At 34.4% G+C, this 18,290-nt stretch overlaps 1 protein-coding gene across 9 annotated transcripts in view; it reads left to right on the top strand.

Annotated features, from left to right (window-relative positions):
• The window catches only part of Eml4 (EMAP like 4), a 141,703-nt gene that overhangs the window by 57,095 nt on the left and 66,318 nt on the right, over positions 1–18,290 (top strand). For all 9 annotated transcript variants that reach the window (XR_005727283.2, XM_021725868.3, XM_021725867.3 and 6 more), the window contains exon 2: positions 7,678–7,860. Coding sequence is in view for 7 of the 9 variants with exons in the window: in XM_021725868.3 (XP_021581543.1) it covers positions 7,678–7,860 (183 nt within the window). In the remaining 2 variants the exon portion in view is untranslated. The remainder of the gene's footprint in view (positions 1–7,677; positions 7,861–18,290) is intronic.

The following is an 18,290-nucleotide window of genomic DNA, read 5'->3' as shown; positions in this document are numbered from 1 at the left end:
TTGAGTTGGCATTATACAGAAATTAATAGCCATATTGGTTTAAAAATGTTAAACTTAATTTGTATAGGAGTTACACTGTATCAAATATATAAGGTCTTATTGTTTGATTACAGAAACTAATAAAGTATTCTATAAGCAATAAAAAATAAAACTTCCACTTGAGTTTTTTTAATAATTTTTATTCTTTTCTGTGACTTTTATTCCATTTATTTCAAGAATGTTCCCCCTTCCTTTGTGTAACATGGTTATGATAATTGTTTTAAAGACTCTGATAATGCCAATATCTGTCATTTCATTTTTTTTCCTTGAGTGTTTTTTTTTTTAAGATGTTCCTGGTTTTTTGAATGTCAGTTAATTTTGGATTATTTTTGGACATTTTGAATATTATACTATGAGACTTTGGGTCCTATTAAAATCTGCTGACAAATGTTAATGATTTTTGTTTCATTAGTCACTCAGCTCTGTTCAGACTGCAGTTCCTGACCTGTGTTCTGTGCACTCTAGATCCAATGTCATTTTGTTTTTAAAAACTTTTCCAGGTCTGTTCTTGTCAGCTTTTCATGTGCACTGTGCATATACCGGTCTGGGACCTGGCCACTGGTCCATAATTCTCAAAAATCTTCACTGTGTTGATACCAGTTGTTTCTGTATTTGTGTAGCTGGGAGGATGAGCCTAGGATCTCTTTCTCTAATTCCTTCCTCTCTATAATCTCCTCCATCCAGTCAAGCTCTCATGGACTCCCTTTCCTTGTGATCTTCCTATAAAATTGGGATTTTCCCCCTTCCTTGTGTTGCTGTCAACTCAAGGTAAAGCAGTGAGAGAGAGAGCACACATGGGAGTCCCTCATGCTTCCATGGCATGCCACTGCTGCCATGTGTTGCAGTTTCACAGCTGGGACTTGTGTGGTTGGGAAAGTTAAAGGTGATCAGAGAAAAAAAGAGTTTTATCTGGAGCTTTTTTTGTACACAATTCTCAAAGTTTATAAGCTATATGTATAAGCAAGGGAACTCATTGCCTCATGGATCATTCTTCAAAATTTGATTTCCCTTTTAAATGTCCATTAATATTTGTTCTTCAAGATCTCAAGTAATTGTTTTATGCATTCTTTTCAGAATATCTTGTTGCAGTTAGGGAAAGAAGTGGAATGAGGATTCTCAATCTTAACCATAACCAGAAACCCTATCCTGTATTTTTGAATGCCTCATTTAACTAAAGATAATGGAATAGCAGTATCAATCTGAAATCTATCCAAGAGCCAAAAAGCAAATGATAAATTATTTTATCAGTGAAGATAAAGAGATGAAATAACCATACTTGGTCAGGAGACCAGAGTCCTTGTTACACTATGGCAAAATGAGCCCCAAATAAGTTGAGTGTCTTTGTGTATTCAAAATATGTAATATGCAGTCTGGCATGAAAAAGAGCTGAATTTTAGATCTGACAGACTTGGGTTAGATCCCAGCTCTCCATCTTACTAGCTGCACAATCTTGGTTAATTCTCAAGATTTCAGTAAGCTCATTTGTAAGGGAAGGACATTTCTACTTAATTAATATGTGTGTGTGTGTGTGTGTGTGCGCGCGCTCTCACATATACATGCATGTATACATTCACATAAAATTAAGTGTATATATACATGTGCATGTATACATGCATATGTAATTTTTAAATAGAAAGGTTCTCCTTTCAGAGACTTTTTTCTCTTCATATAAAGGTTAGTTACCAAATATTCCATAATATAGGAAATTAAATTGGAAGGGAGTATTGTTATAGATGGGCAAGTTAATTCTAACTGCAAAGCGATAAGGAGAAAAGGTATAAAGACTAGAAACTATTCAGTTTTTCACTTATTTAATTAGACATATAATAGCCTCTAGGGCATCATTTTATCACAGTACTTGCAGCATAGTAATTAATAGTCTAAATGGAGACTGAATCATCAAGAAATGGTTATAATTATATGCCTCTATTAGGAAAAAAGCAAGTATAGAATTCCATTTTAGAAAGAGTTACTTAAAATTCGAAAGGTGTTACTTAAAATTAAGAGTTACTTAAAATTCAAAATTCTGATACAATATTGTATTGTCACCTTCTAGATACTTAGAATAAAATGTAGTATATTTATTTCTGTAAAGGTAACACATTTCTTGACCATTCAGAAAACAGGTTAACTATGATTCAGTTAATGAATGGCTGTCATTGGATTTTTAAAATGATAATATTGAATATTAAAGTTTACAAGTTACATATAAATTTGCTTATGCCTCTAATGAAAGAAATTTACTTAAGCCAGTAAATAGACTAATGGGTAAGAGATTCATAGTTCTCCTCTTTCTCCTCTTTTCTTTTCTCATTAGTTTTACCTTTCTTGAGAATTCATTTGTTGTTTGTATTTTAACCCTGAATCTAGAAACTATTTTGAGAAGGAGCAAAACAAAACAAGGGACTGCCATGAAGTAAGGAAAGGGAATGAATATATTTACATTAAGAAAAAGGAATATAAGTGAGTGCAGGCTGTATGCCTGTAATCTCAAGTGACTTCTGAGGTTGACACAGGAGGATCTCAAGCTTGAGACCAGCCTCAGCAACTCAGTGAAGCTCTAAGTAATTTAGTAAGCCTTGTCTCAAATTGAAAAACAAAAGACGGTGGATATAGCTCAGTGATAAAGAGCCCTAGGTTCAATTCCTAGTGCCACCCCCCCCAAAAAATATAAAAGGATATATTCTATTTACTGTACAGATGTATTCCTAAAACGTTTATCGTGAATGAGAGTGTGGTACGTTAAGATTGGAAGAGGAGTTTTCAAAATGAAAAGGGAGCAATGGAACAGAGTCATCAGCAGAAGTTCTAACCTCAATTTGCTTTTGACCATGGTAAATTTACCTAATTTCTAAAGAGCTTGGTGTACCTGCTTGTCTATAAAATGATGAAGAAAATTGTTGGACTTCAAAATAGTTTTTGTTCTAGCTTTAGTAATCTCTGAATGCAAGTTTAAGTTAATTGTGTTTTATTATATTGTTCTTTTTTCACTGTGCCTAGTGAAAAGTTGCCTTAAGAACTCAAGGCTTAGAGGCAGTGCTTTTTAACTTAAATGAAGTGTATAATTAACACATGATACCCTTGTATTGTGGAATTTGAATAATTTAGAGTTACTTAAGCCGAAAGGCAAAATTTTCATTTTATTCCTACCCTCCTAATCTGATCTTCCAAATCAGAGGTAACCCAATTACCAGTTTGAAATATGTGCTTTTTCTGTGTGTATTGCATATCTATATAAATATGAAGGTTTGGGTTGTTTTTTTTTTTAATTGTTGTTCACTTCCCCCCCGTTTTATGGTATAGGGTATTAAGTCTAGGGATGCCCCTACCACTGAGTTACATCTATAGCCCTTTTAATTTCTGAGACAAGATCTCGCTAAGTTTAAGTTGCCCAGGCTAGACAGGAACTTGTGATCCTCCTGCTTCAGTCTTTGTGGTAGGTGGGCTTAGAGGCATGCCTGCTTTATTTATTTATTTTTAGAGGTGTTTTCAGTGCATGTGTGTTCGTTTTAGTAAGTCATTCAGTATGTATTGCTTTGCAGTTTGCTTATTTTACTTAAATTGTCTTACAGATCTTTCAGAATTTTAGCTTATATACCTACTTTTTTATTGTTGCATAGTATTCTGTGGACTTTAGGCCATTTCTGATTTTGTGGCAGTAATCAACAGGGCAGTAAGAACATCACTATGGAATAGTAACTCAATGGAACCCTACCTATATAGCAGTAAGAATTAATTAGCATGAGGAGATTAAATGTGGGTAAACCAGTTATAGCCAGTAAAAAGCAAGCATATTTATTCATTGAAACACCAAAATGTACTATTTTATCAAAGCTTTTACAGATTCTCAGATTCATGCCCTTGAAAATGTTAAGAATTGAGATTTAGACAGGAAGGAATTACAGAGATTTAGAGCTATAGGAATTATAGAGATTTAGGGCTATCAGAAATTGCAGAGATGCACTTCTATGCTCCTTTTAACTTCTATTGCTTTTGCTTTAGTGAAAATAATCCTTTAATTGGTCATCTGAACTAGAGAACTTGTGAGTGAAAGAGGGAGGTATTCTAATAATACTTATACTGAGGTAGCAGAGTATTTGTCCATATTTATTCACCCTAACTGAGGAAACCATCACCTTTTGTATGGGTTATTGCAGCAGCCCCCTGTCTGGACTTCTTGCATTTATTCTTAGTCTGTACCAGTCCATTTTCACACAACACAGCCAAATGACCTTTTTAAAATAAAAATATGTTTATATCATTCAGTAGTTTAAACTCCTTCTATGACTTTATGAAAAAGATACATTTACTTAATCTTCTTGTGATTATTATTAGAACATGGCAAGAAATAAAATAAAGGGCATTTAAATTGGGAGTCAAGAGACTGGTGTTTGAGTCTTACATAAGACTGGTTTGGTGACCTTGGGCAAGTTACTTAATTTCTTGAGCTGTTTCCTCAAATATAAAATATAGACTGTGTAGGAAGGGGATGAGGTAATAAATATGAAAGATATGATACAAACACAGGACATTTTTAATAGTTAACTTTGTGCCTTATTATAGTCTTTGAAAAATTTCCTTGGGTCCTTCCACAGTGTCTATCAAGTTGGGGTAGGATTTTTACAAGTGGAATCACCTTTCATGTTTCACAAAATAAAAACCTTAGTCATTAAAAAGAAAATAAAATCAGAGTCCATAAAACTTAAGTGACTTGCCAAAGATAAACATTAAGTTGATACTAAAACCTAGTATTATAACCTTAACTTTATAGTCTGATAATCTTAACACTAGGCTCTTCTGGCTTCCCAAAAGATTTCAGGGTTGGGTACTGGGGATTGAACCCAAGGGTGCTCTACCATGGAGCTAGATCCCCAGCCTTTTTTATTTTTTATTTTGAGGCAGGGTCTTGCTAAGTTGCCTAGGCTGAACTCGAACTTTCAATTTTCCTACCTCAGCCGTCTGAGTTCCTGGCATTACAGGCTGTACCACCAAGCCCTGCTTCCCAAAAGAATTAAGCAGATTATGTATTTATTAAATTATACCTCATCTTTCATAAATGGAGAACAGTTTAGGCATATTCACATAGATTACTGACTTGATCCGGACCTTTGACTTTTACAAGAGTGATAGCTTGCAAAGAGTCAATTTGTTAGATTATATAATAGCTGGGAAGAGAACTAGACTGGTTCTTTCTGTGTCTGTGTGTGTGTCTCTGTGTACCAGGGATTGAACCCGGCGATGCTTAACCACCAAGCCACAGCTTCAGCCCTTTTTTTATTTTTTATTTTGAGATAGGGTCTCACTAAGTTGTTTAGGTTGTCACTAAGTTGCTGAGACTGACTTTGAACTTGCAATTCTCCTGCCTCAGCCTCCTGAGTTGCTTGCATTAGAGGCACGCGCCATAGTGCCAGACCACTAGACTGGTTGTGAAAATAGATCCAAGGTTTCAGAGGCTAGAATTGGAACTCGGGGTAGTCAAAAGTTTCTTTACTACCAGCAGTCCTAGGGCTATATCCTTACAATGAGCCTCTCAGTGAACCAAGAGGGAAAATGGGCTACACCTCTCTGGGAAATTTAGCAAGTCTCCATTTGTCTTAATATCTCATAACTACTCTTACAGTAATATTAGATTGAACCATTTGAAACTGATAGTAGTCAGTTGATACTAAAATAATATTAGTAATATTAGATTGAACCATTTGAAATTGATAGTAGTGAATTGATACCAAAACTTAGGCCATCTAATATTGTTCAACCTCATTTATGGGGTGGTAGAAGTGGGTATGAGGCATCATAAGTTGGCAGCCCAAATAGGACCTTAAAAATTGTGCTGCTATAGCACAATTCACAATGGCTAAACTGTGGAACCAACCTGGATGCCTTTCAGTAGATGAATGAATAAAAAAAATGTGGCATATATACACAATAGAATGTTACTCAGCAATAAAAGAGAATAAAACCATGGCATTTGCAGGTAAATGGATGGAGCTGAAGAAGATAATGCTAAGTGAAGTTAGCCAATCCCCAAAAAAACAAATGCCATATGTTTTCTCTGATAATAAGGAGACTGAATCATAGTGGGGTAGGGAGAGGGAGCATGGGAGAAATAGATGAACTCTAGATAGGACAGAGTGGTTGGAGGGGAAGAGAGGGGGCAGGGGGTTAGAAATGATGGTGGAATGTGATGAACTCCAAAGTACATGAATGAATACACAAATTGGTGTGAATGTACTTTATATACAACCAGAAAAAAAAAAAAAAAAAAAAAGGTTGCCTCATGCCAGGCGCAGTGCTGTAACTTAGGAGGCTGAGGCAAGAGGATCGAAAGTTCAAAGCCAGCCTCAGCACTTAGCAACTTAGCGAGACCCTGTCTCTAAATAAAATATTAAAAAGGGCTGGGATGTGGCTCGGTAGTTAAGCACCTGGATTCAATCCTTTGTACACCCCCATTCTCCCCAAATGTTGCTTCACAAAAGAGGAAGTCTGCTTTTTTTCCTATTAGACAGAAAATAGAAAAGCATTTTGGGAAGAAATAATAGTGATCATGGTCTAAAAGTATGGATCAACTAGAATTGAGCTTAACTACCATGGAAATGAAAGATATCACGTATAAAAATTCTAAGGTGAGAGACTGAATTGCTCTTACTAGTCCTTTTCTTAAGCATGCTATAGATTTTGTCTGCCTTGTATAGTGAATGTAGTCAAAGCTCTCAAATTATACCTTTTGTACTATGTAAATGTCTTCATTAGAGCAATCCCATTTAAAGATGAAGATATTGAGGCTCAGAGAGCCAAAGTCACTGTAATACAGAATCAGAACTTGGCATCTGAATTAAATTTAAAACCCATCTTTCCTTCAGTATCAGATTGTCATGGAAATATGTCTGGGAAGCCTGTTGATATATATGATCTTCAACATGAATATTGTTTACTGCTTCATAATGTTATGATAATAGAATTGGAGGTCACCCCCCCTCACTTCTAAACTCAAATTTTGACATATTTAGAGAACATTTTGGTGAGAAAACCAACTAAGGGGATAGTGTAAAAATAGGGGAAAATTGGGGTGAGGGTTATAGCTCAGTGGTAGAGTACCTGCCTTATATGCATGAGGCCCTGCTTTGATCCCCAGTACCACACAAAAAGAGGAGGAGGCTTGACCTTGGGGAAGATTTTCATCATTTTAATTATTTGACAAATTTAAAAACTTTTATTATTATTTTAAATTAGTTAAAATACTATGAAAATCTTTATAGATGTTAATCTATATAGTAATTCTGTGTAAACATGTTAGAGTTGTCCTTGTTTTAATTTTTATCGTCTTTTTAAAAAGATTTACCTTGGGCTGGGCCCAGTGGCATGCATCTGATCCCAGCAACCCAGGAAGCTGAGACAGGAGATTGCAAGTTCAAGGCCAGCTATAGCAATTTAGGCAGACTCTCAGTAACTTGGCAAGTCCTTGCTTCAAAATAAAAAGGACTAGGAATGTAGTTCACCATTAAAAGTGTCCCTGGATTCAATTCCTGCTATCAAACAAACAAAAAAAAGCCAAACTTACCTTGGCGTAGTTTTTCTTAGAAGAAAGAGATTCTTTTTCAAGCAGAATATCTTTTAAATGTTCAATATTTTATTTTTTAGATGATAGTATTTCTGCTGCAAGTACTTCGGATGTTCAAGATCGCCTCTCAGCTCTTGAATTACGAGTTCAACAACAAGAAGATGAAATCACTGTGCTAAAGGCAGCTCTTGCTGATGTTTTGAGGCGTCTTGCAATCTCTGAAGATCATGTGGCCTCAGTGAAAAAATCAGTCCCGAGTAAAGGTAAGTAAGGGGCTTGTGAAGTAGGGAGAGTCTTGCTTTATGTAACATTTTATTTGAAAATTTAATTGGGAATATAAAACTCTTTTCTCTGTTGCATTACCTGATTATGGTTTGTTTCTTTTTCCCAAGAAATTCGGCAACTTAAGTCTATTATTTTATTTACTTTTTTTTTCGGAGTGGGGGTTGGGGGGGCGATACCAGGGATTGAACCCAGGGGCACTTGACCACTGAGCCACATACCAAGCCCTTTTTATTTTTTATTTTGAAGCAGGGCCTTGCTAAGATGCTTCTTAATTTGGAAATGTTTGTATAATAGTACTGATGACACTTATATGCTTTTATGGCATACTGTTTCTGTGAAGTTAGTATCTTCCAACTAGATAACAATTTATTGAGGGCAAGAACTGAATCTTCTTTTTATGTCTCCATTCTATCTTAAACATAACAAGTAGATGTTCATATGTTCATATATATTAAAAAAATCATCCTGTTATTACAGAAACATAATTTTAAATGATTATAGTTTAAATAGCTTTATTCTAATCTTTCTTGGTCATCTGTCCAATGATAAATTAATAATAATAATTAATAATCCTGAAAAATTAATTTAAGCTATGATACTTATTACCAACCCTAATACAATGGAATTTTTAACTTCTAGATACGGTGAGTTCAAGGTTGAAAGAAATAGTTCCTAGGATCCTGTTGCTCTGAGGTTGACCACATGTAACTTTTTTCTTTTTTTAAGCATCAAGAAAGAATTTTGAATTCTTTCAGATTAATCAAGCATTTAAATATAATTCACATCTTTTACTGATTTCCAGGTAGACTAGATGGGGAGTGGCATGATTGCCCTTATTTTAACAATGGGAAAGGAAGGATTTGAATTGGCTTACCTACTGCAATAAGCCAGTATAAATTATAAACCTAGAGAAAAGTCTCATTTTAAATTCCAGCTAGATAAAAAAAGATACAGTTAACCAGATATGAGGAGGAAGAAAGATTATGAATTCAGTTTTTGAATATTGAGTTTGAGGTATATGAATATGGTGTATGAATATGTACATATTGATAACTAAATTCCAGTTCTGGTGTACATGTTAGTCTTGGCTAGCCAAAAGAATTTGGGCCTGTTCAGCTCATGGATGACAGTTGGTGTAATAGAAAGAGGATATAAAATGAAATGAAAGTCCAGCATAGTTCCATTTAGAAGCTCCAACATTTCAGCATAACAAGAGTGTTTCATGTTGCCAGCTGCTATAGAGGGGTCAAATAAAGTCTTAGAAGTGACTGTTTGATTTGGAATTCATAATAAGAGTATTAGAAACATCTTCAAGGTAAAATTTTATTGGAGTAATAGGTTGAAAATCAAATTCTGGTATTTTGGGAAGCTGCAATTGAGAATTGTGGAATTTAGAGCAGTAAATATAGCTACTCTTAAACTTGCTTGATCATAGTAACTAGAAGAGAATATTAAATTGGAGGCTACTTTTAATTTGTGAGTCTAGTAGCTATTTTGAAACATTCAATTAATTGTTGTTCACCAAAGTTATCCTCCTGTGCATTAAATCATTCTGCCAACCCAGTTGCACCATTAACACTATTCCTCCCACCCCAAATTCTTCCCAGGTTCTGTAACCAAATTGTACCCTGTTCTTCTTTGAGATCAATTATTTTAGTTTCCACATATATGTAAGAATGTGCAGTATCTTTCTGTGTCAAGCTTATCTCACTTTAAAATAATGTTCCCCAGTTCCATCCATGTTGCTATAAAGGAAAGTATTTCATTTGTTTTATGCCTGAATAATATTCCGTGTGTGTGTGTGTGTGTGTGTATACACACGTACATGTATGTATATACACAGACACATACTGCATTTTCTTTAACCATTCATCTATCAATATACCCCTAAGTTTATTCCATATCTTAGCTGTTATGAATGATACTACAGTAAACATGTGAGTGTAGATGTTTTTTCAACATGGATTTTATTTCCTTTGGACATATACTTGTAGGTGGGATTTCTGGATCATACGGCAGTTTTGTAAAGGAACCCCACCGTATTGTTTTCCTTAATGTCTGCATTTTCACCCGCAGTTTTTGAGAGTTTCCCTGTTTTTGCCTCCTGGCCAGCATTTATTAATATTATTATTTTTTAATATAATAGCCATGCTAAATGGGTGAGATGTTACCTCATTACTGTTTTGTTTATTTTGCTGATTTTGATTTGCATTTTCCTGATAATTTTTGATGTTGAGCATTTTTATACAACTTTTTTTAAAAAAGTGTTTTAAAATAGTTTTGTTAGTCTTTAAAAACACTTAAAATGTTTTGATTATTCTGAAATAACAGTACATTGTAATTGAGGAAAATTTAAAGAATTTTTAACTCATTTTTTTTGTTTACTAAAGTACTTCAGTAACAAAAATTCTGAAAAATTTAAGGGAAATGTAAAGACTGCTTTTTAAAAATTTAACAGATACATAACATTTTGTATGATACCTCAGTTACTTAGACCTAATTCTCAGTGTCATAAAAATGTGAATACAGTTAAATAGCTATAGTTCCTTTTTTTTCTAATATTGTTTTTAGTTGTAGATGGACACAATATTTTCATTTTTATTTTTACATGGTGCTGGGGGTTGAACCCAAGGTCTCACACATGTGAGACAAGCGCTCTACCACTGAGCTACAACCCCAGCCCTATAGTTCCTTTTCCCTAGGAACTTTTTTGCAAGTTGTTGTTTCTAGTCCTTTTCTAGTTGTCTTTAATCAAATCATAATTCCTTTGTAATGACTTATCAGTAGTGAATTATTCACTTCTGGAGGAGCCACAGAACCCCTGTAGCTGCAGCATTGGAACTTTTAATTTTCATGTAATATCAACCTAATTCTTACTAATTTAAGATATGTTGAATTTCTTTCATTTGATTCTAAAATTCTACTTCATGTTTACTTTGATTACTATTCTTATAAACATGCTAATGTGATATATTTTATTTCACATAAAATGGGGTCCACTAGTATCATTCATTCCCTTTAGTGGAAAATTTGCCTAATATGTTTTCTAATATTGATAGTAAAACATTGAGAGAAATACCCCATTTAAAATTTTATTATTTTATTATTGGCAGCTTTTTGTCTTGGAGTTTATATGTGGTATACTATAGAAGGTACTTGGAAAAAATATTAAGCGACTGTTCACTATTGCCATTTGTGTATAGTATAAAAATAGGTCAACTGTTTTAACATTAAACAGGATTAACATGTTAAGGGTACAATATTTGGTATAAACCTTTCAAGCAAAGTATTTTCAAATAAATGAAAAATTTTATAAAATACTTATTTAAAATGCTTTGTAAAGATTTATATTTTTCCCTTTCAAAAGTAAAGACATAACCATTTTATATTTCATGTGATTTTTTTTTTTAATCCCTTGTGAAGTTAGAAAAGACTGAAGATACTTAAAAATTCTCTCTGTGGGTTCTACATCCATAGATTCAGTTAAACACAGATCAAAATTTTTCACAGGTGAACAAAACCATGCCTGACTAAACACTAAACACATATAGACTTTTTTTGTTGTCATTATTCCATATAGTGTAACACCTATTATCTAGCATTTATGTTGTATTGGGTATTTTAAGTAATGTAGAGATGATTTAAAGTATGTGGAAGAACTGGGTGCGATGTTGCATGCGTGTAATCCTAGGCATCCTGGGGAGGCTGAGGCAGGAAGATTTCAAGTTCAAAGACATCCTGAGCAGGAGTGAGGTGCTAAGTAACTCAGTGAGACTCTGTCTCTAAATAAAATTCAAAATAGGACTGGGGATGTGGCTCAGTGGTCTAGTGCCTCTAAGTTCAATCCCTAGTATCCCCACCACAACCACCCCCAGATAAAGTATATGGAAGGATATGCATAGGTTATATGCATATATCACACCATTTTATATAAGAGGCTTGAGCATTTGTAGATTTGGGGATGGGCAAGCTTTTGGAACCAGTCTCCCATAGGTATGGAAGACTGACTGTATTCACTTTTTTTTTTTTCTGGGGGGGGGTAGGAGTAAGATGATACTGGGGATTAAACCCTGGGTGCTTTACCACTGAGCTACATTCCCAGTTTTTTTCATTTTCTTCTTTGAGACAGCATGAGGCTGGCCTCAAACTTGAAATCCTTCTGCCTCAGCCTCCTCTGAGGAGTTGCTAGGATTACAGGTGTGTGCCACTGCGTTTAGCTGACTATTCACTTTCACATAAATCATCGACAGAGCAGTGATCATCATTATCATAATCATAAAATATACATTTTCTATTTATATATATATATATATATATATATTTTGGCAGTCAGACTAAACAAACCCCTACAGGTAGATCAAGTGGAACCCTTTTATGATGCTGTGATTAGAAGGATAGGTCAGCTTTCCCACTGCTGATGACAACTGTTAAATAATTTTGTTAAAAGGTGATAATATGACTTGGCTTCAAGTATGGATCAAACTAAATGTTAATGATGTCTGTGTTTTAATGGCTTCATGATATTCTATATCACATCATAGTAATATTGCCATTCAGTAAATGCCCAAATCAGAAACACACCTAACTAGTCACTTCATTATATTTGGTTCTCTTTTAGTTTATCTTTTTCCATGTGCCAAAACTATTAAAAGCTAAGCCTCATATTTTTCTAAAGTATATTATGCCAGACACTTAACTGAGGTATAAATTTTTCCCAGTACCTTTTAAGGTGGTTTATCATTTAAATTTCTCATATACCTTCTATGTCAGAGAATTCTTTCCTTTTGACAGCATGTGTTCATAATATATGCACCAGTTGCAGTTGAATTTTTGCCAAAAGAAAAAAAATATGTACCTGTACTTTGGAACATAAAGGAAGGCCCAGGGAACATTTTAGCAGTTCTAACTGCCAGGAAGACAAATTATACAACAGCTGGTGCCTGGTAAACCCATTAGGACCTTTTGGGGGTGAACAAATGAATGTAATTTGAGACTACAACCTAGTGGCATTATGTGAAGATAAGCTGTTAGTACATAATTTGGCAGAGGTAAAAGAGTCATATTTACCTATCTAAAGGTAGTAACTAGTAATTTAAATCCGGAAACTGTTGGTAAATCAAAGATAAGAAGCATTGTAATTGCCACTGGAGAACTTAGTTTTAAAAGTGAAATATAGGGGTCAATTCTCCAAAAGCAATGTTCCCAATTATATAGTTTCTGGAGAGATAATGTGAAGACAGTTCTGTATTATTTGGCTCCTATCCCAAATAACATTTGGGAGAAGGTAGAGATTGTTAGGTTTTGCTGTGAAGGTTGTTAAGTAAATTAAAATTTTCAGATTGGGAAGGTATAAATCTCCTTGCTGGAACCATTAAGGTAAAATAACTGATAATTTTGATAGGGCATGAGGGAATGAGTCCTGATTACCTCAGAGACTTCTAGGTTGCCTTTTGTGTGTAGATTGCCTCAGACCAGGCAGTAATTACCATTTACAGGATTTCATTGCTCTGAGAGTCAAATGCCTCCATTGTCATTTTCAGTCAAAATATACTTAAAAAAAAAATCGTAGTAAGGACTTGAAAGGACTAACATCTTCAAGTGAGACAAGAGGAAATGAGAAGGGTATATAGTTCCAAATGGAGAAGATAAAATTTGATGGAGTATATGTTAGTCTTTAGTCTTCTCAAAGAATGAAATAAGATAAAGGTGGCAAAGAGGCTGAGAATGAAGAGTGTGAACGAGAAGAGGTATGTAGTAGAAGCCATTGATTGAGCATGTGATCAGGAATCTGATATAAAAGATTTTGAGCATTATAATTCTTTCTCCATGGATCATCTTTATCTTTCTTTTGATCAAAATTTCATCTAACTTTGAGACCTCTTTAATTATTTCCTATAAATTGTCTATTTTTTGTCTCAGAATTGTTTTAAAACTTTATTTGTATATCTCTTGGCATTTATTTATGTTGTTTCTACTAGATTGTAAACTTTTAAAGACAAGGACAGTTGCTTACTACCATAGCCAGCCTTTAAATGACTCAATAAATAGCTTGTTGAATGAAGGAAGAAGAAAATTAGAGAAGTAGGAAATTGTGACAAAAGAAAATTACTGCTTTAGAGGAAGAGGAAAATTTGCAAGAACAAAGATATTATGTATGGGGGAACAAGGATTTTAGATTTTGAGATTTATAATATGTAAATCTTTGCTTTGTGAGTCTACAGTACTGTGAAATTCATCAGTTAATATTTAGAAACTGTCAGGCTAAAGTGTCAGAAAGCCCATTTGCTTGAGTCTTGCATTCAAGGAAAAAAAATGGGGAGGGGAGGAAAAGGAAAGAGAGAGAGAGAGAGAGAGAAAGAATGAGAATGACTTCAAGATGTCCCCCATCTGAGAGAGAGAGAGAGAGAGAGAGAGAGAGAGAGAGAGAGAATAAGAATGACTTCAAGGACATGTCCCCCATCTGCCAAAGACCTGCTTCCTCCAACTAGGCTGTACCTTGTAGATTTCTCCTAGTAGTTCATTAAATTATGAATCCATCAATTGATTAGTCTATGGATGAGATTATAGCCTTCATGATCCAGTCATCTTCCAAAAGCTCCATCTCAAAAATACTACTGATTTGGGGACTAAGCCTTTAACTTAAAGGAACATTTAGATCCAAACCAGAACAAATTCCTATTTGTTTTTCTGCCACAACTCAGATGGCTGAATTCTCTCTTCTTCCTGGTTATTGTACCTAGACTTAAATTTTCATTTCTTTGGCTACTACAGTATAACTTTGAGTATGCTAAATTCTCTGAACTTCAGTTTCTTCATCAGTAAAACTGTGATAATAATAAATCCTTTTTAATCTTGTGATAAAGAAGATTAAAGGAGATTACATTATAAAATGCTTAGGACAATACCTAACAAATAATAAGTGCTTGGTAATTAATACTACTCTGTACCACTTAATTGATGGAAAGTTTTATCTTCCTTTCATCTTTTCAGAATACTAGTCACTGCTTTAGGTACTGGAGATCTAAGAAAAAAAATTTTTTTTATCCCCAAAGAAATTCGAGTAAAGTAAGAAGACAAGTCAATAATTATAAAATTGTATTATTTAATATTAATAAAGGCAAATTAAGAATGATATAGGAGCACATAGATAGATGCATAACTCAAACTGGTATTGAAGGTTCTTTGTTAAAGGTGACATTGCCACTCATTTGTCTTCATGATCTTAATAGCTATTTACTAGTACCATTTACTCAATACCTGTGATTTAGATAGCTGTGCTTAAGAATTATCTATTTACTAAATTGGTCCTCTTGTGTCCTTCAAAATTCATGTCCAAAAACTGAACTCATCTTTTGAGTTCTACATATTTCTTAAAATTGTTATTCCTTTCCATTCATGCTAACCAGCTTTTATTTCAGGTCCTTGTAACTTTATTTTTGGACCACTGCCCTGAAATCTCTTCACATACCCACTGGAACACAAATCCAACTAAGTCTTTTTTCAACTTAAAATCCTTTAGTGGATCTATATACAAAGTCTCTTTGATCTAATCCAGCATGCCTTCTCTATCCAGACACTACCCTCTCTTGTTGTATAGTTTAGCCATATCAAAGAGTTTTTTGTCTGTTTGTTTGTTTTGGTGTTCTCCACCCAACTCTGCCCACCCAATGCCCCACATATATACACACACACTGCTTTGCACTTTGCTCATACATTTTTTCTTTCTTTACATATACTAGAATAGGATCCTGCTATCTTATCAGCTACCTTTCAATTAGCTGTTTCTTACTTGTCCTTTAAGACTTCATTCTGTATTTCCCCTAGGAAATCTTGCTTGAGCTCTGTGTTCTTAATCATCCTTTCAAAATTATATGTGCTTTCTTTGTACTTCCACAATATCCCATTGATATATCACTTTGTTACTATATTTACCACATTTTCATGTGCTTCTCTTGGAAGATTTTGAACTGTGTGATGTCAGTGGCTGCTTTGTACAGACACTTTTATAAAGGCAAGGCTAGGATCACAGTAAGTCCTGAGTAAATATTTAATGAGTGGGTGGATAATGAATATGTGTTAGTTTAGGCAAGTAGGGGTGACTAAGCATATGCTTGAAAGAAGGCCCATCCAAGTACGAAAGTATAGAAGAATTAAAGTATTTCATTTAGGAGTTTAGAATAAACAGGCACAGGGTGTTAGATTAGGGGTGTCAAGTGAGCCTAGGTAGGTAGAGCCTATTGCAAAAGATTTCTGATGTCTTACTAAGAATTTTCTTTTTCCTTTTTTTGTACTGGGGATTGAACTTAGGGGCACTTTACAACTGACCATATCCCCATCCCTTTTTATTTTTTTGAGACAAGTCTTACTAAATTGATGAGGCTGGCCTCAAACTTGCTATCCTTCTCCCTTAGCTTCCCAAATTCCCTGGGATTACAAGAATGCACCACCATTCCTGGCACAATTTTATTCCTTTTTAAGATTAAAAATATTCCATTGTTATGTATATAGCACATTTTATTATGTACTCATCCATCATTGGACATTTATTTGTTCCTTTTAGTTGTTATGAATGATGCTGTTATGATAATCAAGGGGTTTTTTGGTGTGTTTGTTTGTTTTGGTCTTCTCCATCCACCTCTGCCCACCCAGTGCCTCACACACATACATACATATATACCGGTTTTGCTCTTACATTCTTTCTCTTCCTTTACACATGCTACAATAGGATCCTGGTATCAGCCACATTTTACCTGGCCATTTCTTACTTGTCCTATAAGATTTCCTCTACAAATCTGCTTGAGTCCCTGATTTCAAATCTCTTGGATATACACCCAAAATGGAATTGCCAGGCCATATGATTATTGTATATTTAATTGTTTGAAAAACCACCATCCTGTGTCCTACAGTGGCTGTATCATTTTATATTCTTACATAGTACATAGGTTTCCAGTTTCTCCAAATCCTTGCCAATACCTACTTTTTTCTGTGTTTTTGTTGTTTTGTTTATTATCCTATTCTAATGAGAGTATGAATCTCTTTCGAGATGAAACTTGAGGTATTGAAAGAGAAATGGAAGTGAATTACAAGCTATATGTAATATCTGTGAGTTTGCATATATGTATACATTTGTACATATGTCTACATTTCTATAGTGGTTAATGGGTTTTTGTGTAATAAAAAGAAAAATCATATTTCAAAAAGTGTTGATATAGCCAAAGTAGTGCTAGAAGGAAAATTTATCACAGTAAATGCCTACAAAAAAAAAAAAAAAAAAGCCGGGGAGTATAGTTCAGTAGGTATAAGACCTTGGGTTTAATCCCCAGCATTAAAAAAAAAAAAAAAGAGAGAGAGAAGAAGAAATCTCAAATCAATAAACCAACGTCACATCTTAAGGAACTAAGAAGAAAAAACTAAAACCCAAGATCACAGAAGTGTGTGGAAATAATAAAATTATAACAAAAATAAATGAAGTAGAGCATAGACAAACAATAGAATCCATAAAACCAAAAGTTATGAGATAACACTTGATACTCCCTCAAGTGGCTATTTTTTTTTTAAAACATTGAAAATAGCAAATGTCTGCAAGGCTTGGTGAAATTGGAACCCTCATACATTGCTGGTAGTATTTTAAAATGATACAGCAACTGTGTGACTAAGTTAAATATAAAGTAATTTGTTGATTGTGGTGGCATATGTCTGTAATCTCAGTGGCTTGAGTGAGGCAGGAGGATCACAGGTTCAAGGTTAGCCATTGCAACCTAGTGAGACACTGTCTCAAAAAATAAAAAGGACTTGTGTTGTTCATAGGTAAAACACCCCTGGGGTTCAGTCCCCAATACAAAAATAAAATAAAATAAACATAGAACAATCATATGACCCAATAATTTCACTCCTAGGCATATATTTGAAAGAATTGGGGGAAAAAAGTTCAGATGACATCTTGTTCACAGTGTTCATGGTGGCAATATTAACAAGAGTCAAAAGGTAAAAGATCCAGATTATTATCAGCAGAGGAATGGATAAATAAAATGTGCTATATCCATACAATGAGATGATGGTGATGATGATATGATTTTGGTGGTGCTGGGTATTGAACTCAGAGCCTGTAAGGCAAGCACTCTACCAACTGAGCCAAATCCCCAGCCCCCACAATGAGATATTATTGAGTTATAAAAAGAGTACAGTATTTGTATATGCTGATACATGTGTGAACACAAAATATTGTTTGATTCCATGTATGGAAATTATCCAGAATTAGACAGATCTGTGGAAACAGAAAGGGTTAATAGCTGACAAGGGCTTGAAGGAGAAAGAAAGGAATGATGGGTAAATGTTTAGTGGGTACAGGGTTTCTATTTGGAATGATGAAAATGTTCTGGAAGTTGATAGTAGTGATGGTTGAACAACA

Source organism: Ictidomys tridecemlineatus, chromosome 12 (genome assembly GCF_052094955.1).
Source record: "Ictidomys tridecemlineatus isolate mIctTri1 chromosome 12, mIctTri1.hap1, whole genome shotgun sequence".
Lineage (NCBI taxonomy): Eukaryota > Metazoa > Chordata > Mammalia > Rodentia > Sciuridae > Ictidomys > Ictidomys tridecemlineatus.
This window is presented reverse-complemented; position numbering and strand designations above follow the sequence as displayed.